The sequence below is a fragment of the Brachyhypopomus gauderio genome, chromosome 3 (assembly GCF_052324685.1).
Source record: "Brachyhypopomus gauderio isolate BG-103 chromosome 3, BGAUD_0.2, whole genome shotgun sequence".
Classification (NCBI taxonomy): Eukaryota; Metazoa; Chordata; class Actinopteri; order Gymnotiformes; family Hypopomidae; genus Brachyhypopomus; species Brachyhypopomus gauderio.
The window spans coordinates 15,494,853-15,505,353 of NC_135213.1; the positions used below are offsets into that span (position 1 = coordinate 15,494,853).

The 10,501-nt window shown below is 38.0% G+C and overlaps 1 protein-coding gene across 1 annotated transcript; it reads left to right on the plus strand.

Annotated features, from left to right (window-relative positions):
• Window positions 1-459: 459 nt before the first annotated feature.
• Window positions 460-5,359, plus strand: ghitm (growth hormone inducible transmembrane protein). The gene is made up of 9 exons (XM_076999808.1): window positions 460-586; window positions 1,044-1,204; window positions 1,459-1,561; window positions 1,829-1,940; window positions 2,785-2,926; window positions 3,412-3,520; window positions 4,014-4,202; window positions 4,392-4,563; window positions 4,700-5,359. Exons 2-9 carry the CDS (start codon window positions 1,073-1,075, stop codon window positions 4,785-4,787), a joined length of 1,047 nt encoding a protein of 348 aa, XP_076855923.1. The 5' UTR covers window positions 460-586; window positions 1,044-1,072; the 3' UTR covers window positions 4,788-5,359.
• The last annotated feature ends 5,142 nt before the right edge of the window (window positions 5,360-10,501 follow it).

A 10,501-nucleotide genomic window follows, 5' to 3' on the forward strand; every position in this document is an offset into this window, starting at 1 on the left:
AAAAAGTTTTTTTGTTTTTTGTGTGTGCCTATTTTCATATTTACTTTTAACTGCATGCACCCCGCGTCTCACAGATAAATGGTTTGATACTGCACTGACTGTAGCCTGCCGGTGGAAAGCAGCGGGAATTTTACATGTGAAGACTTTCATTCCTCTGACCCTGGTAAGTCTGTCAACTGGCCTGTCAGTGTATACGGACATTTGCAACACGATTCCACTATACAACCTTAGTAAATCAGGGGAAGCCTAACAAAGGTTCTCATCAAACTAACCAGAATATCCAATAATAATAAACAGACCTAGTCTTTTTTTTACCAGACAGTCCTTTTTACAATCGGTTTAAGGTAGTGCAAACAAAAATGCACATGTTGTAGTATAAATCTGGCATTACATCTCCATACCTAAAGTCATTTACCGAAGTATTAGGATATTCTTGATAATGAACTCAAAATTCCACAATGCATTGCGGCGTTTTGCTCCGTGATGCAAGAAAACGCAAGAACATTCGGGAAGATTTTGTATTGCGTAGGTCGTAAACGTACTTAAGGCGAGCTCAAGCATAAATAGATATTTAAATAAATTGCTGGTAAGTGTGAACTTCTCTTGATTAGAGTACACTTTTATAGCTATACCTGAATGACCATATTATACCATTAAGTGCTGATTTCAAAACAGCAAGCATTTAGGATTGCTATCAAGCAAATGACCTGGCTGTACTAGCCAACTAAGGACCAGTGTCCACACACGGCCGACTGTATCTATATGTACATTTTTAATTTAACAGTTTTTGCTTGTCTCCTTTGATTCAACAAATGTTACACCTTTGTTGGTTGACGGTAACACCTCTAGTTAGTTAGCAAGCTAGGCTGCGTTGTCATTAGCTAGTTAGCTAAATAACTTTTGCATATTTGGTAAGTTTTGCTAACCTAACCTAGCTGGGTTAACAAGATAGCACGATGTGTTTGAAATACTTGTATTATGTGTATTAAACGTAGCGTTGTGTACGTAACCAGAAAGCTTAAGAAATTGTCTGCGGATGTCAGATTTTTTCGCAGGGGTGACATTTAGAAGGATGTTTGCGGCGAGGCTAGCATGCTTGCGCTCTGTCCCGGTGGCCGGGCTGCGTTGGGCCTGTGTTCAGGGTTCTCCCGTGGTGCGGGGTTCGACTCTGAAAACATGCCCTCCCCTGCTGAAACCGCAGCAGGTAAGTCACGACCATCTTCTAACAAATTCTAGTCCAACTCTTTCGACAGTTGCCTATATAGCATACTACATTTTCAAGAGTTTTGTCGTTATAGTCAGATTATAGATTTATAATAGCCTAAGCTTTTCAATGCACCAGTCTCATAGGGAATAAACGTTTTCATAGCTTCTCTTGCTGTTTGCAGTGGTTCAAGTGTCAACAGACACTGTTTTTGTGAGAGAAATATTAATTTTTGTTTTTTCTAATTTGATCAGGGTTATTCCACTAGAGCCAGATTTGGTTTCCGAAGGACCAAGACAGCCAAAGATCAGCTTCAGGAGGCAGCGTTTCAGCCTGCAACAGACACTGCACTTAAAAGTGATTGTTACATAATCTCATAGGAATCTTACTGCATGTAAAGACTAAACACAAGGCATCAGTCAGTGTCTCTTTTCTATTTCTCCTGTGTTTAGTGGCTCATGCTAACGTTTTCTGTCATTCTGACTACATATTTCCTCTACAGAAAAGCAAATTGTGGCTTTAAATGTAGGAAAGAAGAGTTCTTTAAATAGCTTTGGGAACCTTGTAAAAATAATGCACAAACTTTCTTTTCTCTCTGACTCTGGCTCCCTACCCAATCTGTAGTTGACAGCATGGGCAGGATTATTCTGGCTGGAGGAGCAGCCGTTGGACTAGGAGCCCTGTGTTATTATGGCCTTGGCATGTCGAATGAGATTGGAGCAATAGAGAAAGCTATGTAAGTGTACGAACTTTCATCACGTTACACTTAAAAAACAAACAAGCTCTTGTGGCATAAGAAATCTGCAACTTGTGTACACTTTGTTTATTCATTGAAAGTGAGGCTGCAGTCCTGAAATAGATTGTAGTTATAATGTTGAGTCATTGCACTGTTACTAAACATCCTTGTGCTATTTACCCATTATTGGATTTCATTCAGTGCAGTTTTTTTGTAGTATTTTGTATTTACTCTGGCAGAATTGAATTTCACTGATAATTTCTATTCATTTGTTTTAAGAGGAGTAACTAAACATAGGATTCATATATAGCATGTGTTTTACAGAAGATATTTATGAACTTGCTAACACAAGTCACCACCACAGGCTTGAGAATAAAATCATCAGAGGTCACATTAGGAATGGATTTAAATTCATTTAATGATTTGCTTTTCACAAAAGATTTATATGTAATTGGCATACTATGCTGCCTGGAATGTATTAACTAAAGCTTGTCACTATTAACAGAACTATGAGAACTAAATGAGTTGTTTACTAAATCTCTGTTGTGCTGCTCCTGGGATAATTAAATGAAAATGATATCTCTTTAAGGTGAAAACAGTTTGCTATGTAATATTCCACCTTAATGGTAATTTAAAGGCTGAGCTGTAGTATAGAGCAATATTTCCTGCCTGACTCGGAGTGGAGAAGTTCTAAACAAATAAAGATTAACTTACGAACTAAAGGTATGAATTCAAATGAATTACTGTTGTCAGCTAATTTGGTAGCAAACTGCATGAGTTACCTTCTCAGATAAAGATGGTAATGACTACATCCAATCTCTGATTCATGCTGTGTTCTTTGTAGTATCTGGCCCCAGTACGTGAAAGACCGGATCCACTCCACATACATGTATTTTGCCGGCAGTGTAGGTGTGACAGCCCTGTCTGCTGTGGCTGTCAGTAGGACTCCAGCTCTCATGGGTCTCATGATGCGAGGGTCCTGGCTGGTAATGAACTTGAACGCTTTTATATTGAATTTGTAATGTTTTTATTTCATGATTAATATAATATTGAGCTAAGACAAAACATTACAAGAGTGCAAAAAGTTTAAAGTTTAAAAATAATCTTGCTGTAAAAGTTTAAATTTTTAATCACGAGGGAGAGACTTGCTGTATGAATAATGTACTGGAAGTGCAAAAAAAACATTCTTAATTGGAAAGGGGTAGGTAGTCTGTTCCTGCTAATTGTATTGTGGTTGTTGAGATATTGATCAAATGTATTTGGATTTTAAGAATGTTGTCTTCTGCAGTGATGGTTAAAAAATGTCAGTTTTTATCTCCACATTTCTGCAAGCTTCAACAAAAGTGAAGGTTTCACAAAACTGGCTTTTGTAAATCTGTAGTCTGTGTCCCCAGGGTGTATATGGGGCGTGTGGTGTTCTTAACGACAGAGAGATTGTATGTTAATTTTTAATGTTTATGTATTCCAATAGGCTATTGGAGCAACGTTTGCGGCTATGATTGGAGCGGGAATGTTGGTGAGATCAATTTCCTATGAGCACAGTCCGGTTCCCAAACATCTAGCCTGGATGCTGCATGCAGGTAATAACAGGCTGCATTACAGGTTAAGGTGTAGGTGGAAGATGCTCTTTATGGTGACCTGTCAGTTGTACACTTTGTTGTTATAGGCCTACTTAATTGCGGTTTGGTAGGTAACTAATGCCCCAGATCTGAGTAGAAATGTAATCTTTTACCCTGATGCTGAAGCCTTACAATACATTGAGAGATCACTGGGGGGCAGTAGTGTGTTGGTTGGGTTTGAAGAAGACTCCCCTTTTACGGTATTTCCAGATCGCTGTTGAAGTATGTAGTGTAATATTAGAGAAGCTCTATAGGGAACGTGCAGTGTCCTTTTACATTAAGCAGACTTGGAACAGAGCCAACTTGGATAAAGTCCAGTTTATTACCTTCATGTCATTTTGGCATCTGTGATTAAAATTTAAATGTTGCAGTGCCCATGTCGGGTAGCAGATGTATTGTGGTAAATAAGATCTAATAATACGCATGTGCTTTATGTGTGTTTTTGTGTGTGTAGGTGTGATGGGGGCTGTGATTGCTCCCCTCACCCTGTTGGGAGGTCCCCTGATGATCAGAGCAGCATGGTACACAGCAGGCATTGTTGGGGGGTTGTCCACCGTGGCCATGTGTGCTCCTAGTGAGAAGTTCCTCAACATGGGTGGGCCTCTCGCAGTGGGCTTTGGGGTGGTGTTTGCTTCCTCACTGGGTATGTACTAATACACACACATACACACACACACACACAAAGTGGTATCTTGGGGCCTTATGTGACCACACTAGTAGTAATCCTTTGCATTTCTGCAGGATCAGGATTTTTCCAGAGTTCTCTTCCTCTTTCTTTCCTGCTTTGGTGGTTGAAAGTTCCCACAATGCTATTCTCTTCTGTGCACCGCAGGCTCTATGTTCTTGCCACCCACCTCAGCGTTCGGGGCAGGGCTGTATTCCGTGGCTGTCTATGGAGGCTTGCTCCTGTTCAGTATGTTCCTGCTGTACGACACTCAGAAAGTGATCAAACGTGCTGAAACTCACCCCATATATGCGGTGCAGAAATATGACCCCATTAATGCGTAAGTGTCCATTCAGTTCTAGCACCTTTATTTGTTTTTAACTGTTCTACAAACTATACTGTGTTCTGTGTCACTGCTTTTTTTCCAATTTAGTTTTTATATACATGTATTCATTTTGGTCAATCTGGTCTTGCAGGTGTATGGGCATTTACATGGACACACTCAACATCTTCATGAGACTAGTAATGATTCTAGCCAATGGTGGCGGAGGAAAGCGGAAGTAGTTATCAGGAGTAGGAGGAAACCGTGAGGTGTGATTGTGAACCATTCACATGGAAAATAAACAGTCAGAGTGAATCTAATCCATTCCTGTTTTTAGGCATTACAGTTTAAAAACAAATACACGTTTCTGTCAGTTTGAGAAGTGTTTCATCATAAGGATCTTGGATGATGAATGAAGCTTCTTACCGTGGGTGACCGCAAGAGATTTGAACAGAGAGAGCATACTGACTGTCTATGCTGAGCAGGAAAATTTTAAGTTTTCATTAACTTTCTCTCAAAGTTACCATTAAAAATTACAACTGGTGGTCATCTTGAAACCAATGCATAGCACTGAATTAAACCACATAAAGCCATAGCTTATATTTCTCTGTTCAGTGAAATTGTAGATATGTTTTTTTTTTTTCTTCATCTATTTATTTTATAAGGGATTCAAGTGATTTAAGTCATGACATTTAAGAAAAGCTTTAATATGATGCTATTATATTCATAGTCCCTGTACTTGCACACAGTGTGTTTAAGGATGGGTAATGAAAATTTGTCATGTCTTTATTTCAATAAATTCTGTCTGAATCCACTTTGGTTGTTCATTCAACTAAAACTTTTACTTGGCTTTTCTGATCTTAAATTTAGCATGTTTATGAATGTATCTGAGCAGTAATGAGCAAACGTTCATTTGTCTAATAACTGTTTACAGCACCTATACACACCTGTATTTCCACACTCCTGCAATGGGACTAAAGAGTATTGTGCTTATGTTAATCCAGCTCCTTTAACAGATAGGACCTTTGGATAATTAGGTAAAATGCTTTTAATATCAATAACATAAATAAAATGTATTGGTTAATATCAATAAAATGTATTAACAGTGTCATGGTACAGCCCTTGGCCCCTACCTTTGGGTGTGTGTAGGTGAAGTCTACATATGGTTATGTCCGTAGGCATGCAGACATAGACATCAGGTGGTGCTAAAGCACCACCACCTCTGCCCTTTATCAACGAAAGTGCCCTTTGAAACTGGTTAAAAAAAAAAATTAACATTTTACTGAGGTCGGTTTGAATTTATCTTTTGAAAAGCTGTGCGATTAAAAACAATGCCCTGAAATGAGCCACCACCTCGCACACCCGACCTCTCTCTTCCTTTAACACCAGATGCGCTGCAGCAGCAGTTCAGTTCAGCGAGTGGAAGAAATAGTCTGCAGCACAGCACGCACGGTCACAGATTAGACGAATTCTCCCGTGCCCCACCAGCCAGGTCACATACACATCAAGTAAAATAGTACCGTTTGCCCTCTAAGCCCAACGTGAAATCATTTTGTAGTGCAGTTAAATGTCTCATACAGCACCAAACTACTAAGCATTTTTAGCCGACTGGTCACCTGATAAACTAGTTGCTCTAGCCCAAATCAATGATAGATAACGTGAGGATGACCACATACAAATAATTAAGGTAGAATTTGCAAATCTATGTGTTAAGCTGAACGTTTTCTGTTGTATAGGTTTTGTTAGGCAACATAAATTAACACATTCGTTTGTGAAAGAAGAAACAGGAAGTTCCCCATTACCTGTGAAAAATGCCCATCTGCATTCATGTAATGACAACACTCAGTAGCCTAACTCCTCGTACTTTTTGGTCTTTTTATTGTCTTAATTGTAGGCCTATATTGATTTAATAATCAACAAGGATTTAATTTAATGCAACAAGGCCTGCAGACAGTGGAGGGTAAACAGAAGTTAACTGAAGGACTTAACAATGACTGTATATAGTTAATATTGGATATGGATTTTATCAGTTGGTGGTGTGACTTTTTTCCATTGAAAACTCACGTTTAGAGAATGTTACAAATAAAAGTCAAATTTCATTCAACATATGCATGTAATTTTTTTTATGAAGTGTTCCACGTGTGCTAAAAAGCGCCCTTTTCCCCCCTGAGCACTTGCCCCCCAAAATCTCTGTTCACGCCACTGGTTATGTCCATATGTGTATTTCCTTGGGTGTGGTTCTATGTGTGTGTTTATCTCGTCGTCACTTGGGTCTTGTTTAGTTCAGCTTGTTTAGTTCAGCTCATCTTTGTCTGAGTCTGCACAATCGTGTGTTTAATGTTCATTGGGCACTATCCGTGCTACTGGACTATTAGAACTTCATAATCCATGACTACTCGTCTGTGCATTCTGCCTTCCTCACGTATTTCAAACAGGCTATTGACAGATTCAGAATCACTTCAGCTTGCATTTGAAAACATTACAAAAATCATGGTACATTTTGTTTCTCATAATATTGAGATGATAAATGTAGTGGAACAAACTTTTCATAAAAACGAATGGGAATCTTGTTAAATCGTAGTGCGGATAGTGCTTGTATTATGCAAAACTTGACAAGCCATACCAAGGCCTTTTGCATTCACAGATTCACAAGTTAAAGCGTAAGGCATTGTAGGATAACCAGCTCAGCCTGAAGTCCATCACCAGGTCCTGAAACGAGACGAAGAGCAGGGTTTCAGCACCCTGGAGAGTGGCGGGTGTTCTATTGGTCAGTGTTGGTGCCAAATGTGCAGAGTGTGTTCTAAAGTTCTGAGTCTAGAGCTTTAGAATTTCCTGACTCCACTGTAGCCATAGCAGCAACTGCCAATGCAAGCAGATATGTCCTTAAAATGTAAACTGCAAATTGTTAATTTTGAAGATCTGAAGGTGTTTGAAAAAATGATGAGTAAGCCTTCTCTTGGATTCTCCATGTTTAGCTGATTATATTTCTTGCCAGTAATATAAAAGTGGAATTGTTGAAAACTGATGCATTATTAGCCATAGACATGAGAACAAAAACTAGACTGCCTAATTTGTATGCACAATTTAAACTATAAAAAAACAATGTAATATAATGTTTGATAAACTAACATTTCTAAAATAAACTTAAAATATGTTTTGCCACACCTCTCCTGGGTGGTGTGTCTGCCTTATGTCATTATGTTTGTCCTTATTTAAGTCTGTTGTGCTTTCTTGACCGTTTGTCAGTGATGTGAAGTATGGGAGAGTAGGGGAGTATTTGTTGAAGAATTTTAGTACATATGTAATATATCCAAAATATCTTTTCACAAGTATATTTGAATGTATAATTGTATGTTTTTGTACAGTCCATACCTTGTTTGATTCTACTTTGTACAACTACAGTAACTAGTTACAATATACCATGTTGTAAGTGAACTAATTATTTCTGTGACAGTTCACTTACAGTAACAATATTGTGGCAGTTCCCTGACTTATCATAAATCTACACTCTGAAATGACTTCTTTGACTGTTCATAACTGTACTTGATATAAATCATTCAGTTCAATATTTGGGTTTATCTGAAAAGAATGCTGTTGAATACCCTTATAATAACCCCCAGATCTTAGCAGCTGTGTATTCAGCATGTGGGTGGCAATTAACTCCTGCAGTCCAACATCAATAGATGATCTATGATAATAGATAAATATAAAGATTATAATCTTTGCCTTTTTCGGTCACTTGCACTCATACATTCTCATTGGTTTCCCATCCCTGTCCCTCTCTACCCTTTTTTCTTGTTTCTCCCACTGCACTCAGCACTGTCCCAGTACACAATTCAGTGTGGCTAAGGGCAGACAGAGGCGGATCCAACTTCCATTCATTTTCAGATCCTCAGTGGCAGATTAATGAGAGATTACACAAATAATCCTCTTGTCCACCATCTGCATGGCGCTCTGAATTTAAGCTGAAAAAAAAAAAAGAATATGACGGTGCTAAATAGGTTATAGTGTCAGTACTGTTACAAGGGCCAATAAAAAAAACAGGCAGTGCCAAAAAATGTTAGTGTCAGTACTGTCACAGGTGCCAGTAGATTCTAGCGTCAGTACTGTCACAGGTGACGGTATATGCTAGTGTCAGTACCGTCACAGGTGCCAGGAGATTCTAGTGTCAGTACCGTCACAGGTGCCAGTAGATTCTAATGTCAGTACTGTCACAGATTCCAAGGAAACAAAGTATGTATGAGCAATATCTGCAATGTTGTCATTTGTGTGGTACATGCTCTGCTCTGCTCTGAATTAATTGTTCTGGAGTAGATAACCCCAAATGTAGCATAACTAAGGTGTGTTCTATAATGACAGTTACATACTGATTACCATATAGTACTGTACTAATAATATAAGTTGTAATAAGTTGTGTATTTAAATTTCTTTTTGTTGTTTAGCTACTATAGCAATGTGTATTTATGTTTTATGTGTTCTGTGTAAGTGGATGTGTTTTGTGGACTTATAGGATAAGTAAGAGCTGTTTTCTAGTCAACACTCCCTGCTCTTCCCAGTAACCATGCATATTTCAGGAAGTGAGGAGAGTGCATGACTGCCTGCTTTTGGTCTTCATGTGTGCGCATCACCACTGTACGTCACACGTTATTTTTACACCTGTGAAGAACATGACAGCTTGGCTCTAAAGGTAACCCACATGCTGCTTTATGTCTGACCAGAGCTCTGAAGTTGAGTCATATTTATAGCAAAATTTCACAAGATGATTCAAACTTGAATTCTGCACTTTTGGCTTAAATGTGTAATAAAATTGATTGATAAAGATGACTGACAGATCCCTAGTTTAGTTCTATTATATTGTCCTTTATGCACACGCTCACAGGGATACTGCCTATTCAATTAACACAGCAGTAACAGGAGGGCCATAGACTCTTTTTTAGAGGCTTAAGATACTGTTGCTGGTTCCTGAGCAATATGTTAAAGTTAAGGACAACAAGCTCTGTTTAAATCTCTGTTTAAATCTATCCCTTCCTTTGCTTTTTAAACCTATATATAACCAAGTTCTTATCCTCAATTCTAAGTCTGAAAATAGTGATATTCTCTATCCTGCACTGAATAAAGGCAGAAAGATGTTGTGTAATTTGTATTTTATTTTGAACTCAACCTCTGATCATTAGATGAAATGTTTTTCTACACACCTCTATGACTATGTCCTTTTCAAATGAAAATAAAATGTCTGTAAAGTTCATGTTATAGTCAATAAACAACTATTTTTAAGACTAAGAACTACATGTATGTTGTCAAACAAAGAACAATCTAAGAAAAGATGCTAGGCAAAGCCCTCCAGGTACATTGACTAGGTAATGGGAAAATAAGGTAACAGGCTTGAGTAAAGCTTTATTCAGTTACCTATACAGAGATAAATTTGAGGATTTTGTCAGTATTCATTCCTAAGACTGCTATTTCACACAAAGCTATTTGTACAACTGCCTTATTATAAAAAATGTAATTATTTTTATCCTTTCATTCATATTAAGACTATTAGTAATACTGCCCACCCCCCCAAAAAGCTAATCTTTCATTCAGCAATTGACCTTGTAATATTGATAGGGAAGTGAATTGTTGAGAGTAAAAGTATATAATTATATAAAAATTATGATAATATATAATATAATACAGTGCTGTGACTTCACAGAACCCAAAATCACCCCAGTGCCTACAGATGAACTGGAAGTTTCAAAGAGGTGAGAATGTGAAATGGTTACAAAGTTTATCTAAAATTTAATGTAACAAATATTAGGTCAATGAAATATATTTTATGTTAAATGCAATTTAGGTCACATGATGGCCATATGTGTGATCCACAGCCTCCTAGTAATCACTAGTGTGTGTGTGTGTGTGTGTTCTAACTGCACAGATGGGTTAAAAGCGGAGGACAAATTTCGATTGCGGTGTAAAA

Coding starts and splice junctions, on each gene's coding strand:
- ghitm (XM_076999808.1), top strand. CDS start 1,073: ATGTTTGCGGCGAGGCTAGCATGCTTGCGCTCTGTCCCGGTGGCCGGG. Junction 1,562..1,828: donor AACAGACACTGCACTTAAAA/GTGATTGTTACA, acceptor CCCAATCTGTAG/TTGACAGCATGGGCAGGATT. Junction 3,521..4,013: donor AGCCTGGATGCTGCATGCAG/GTAATAACAGGC, acceptor TTGTGTGTGTAG/GTGTGATGGGGGCTGTGATT.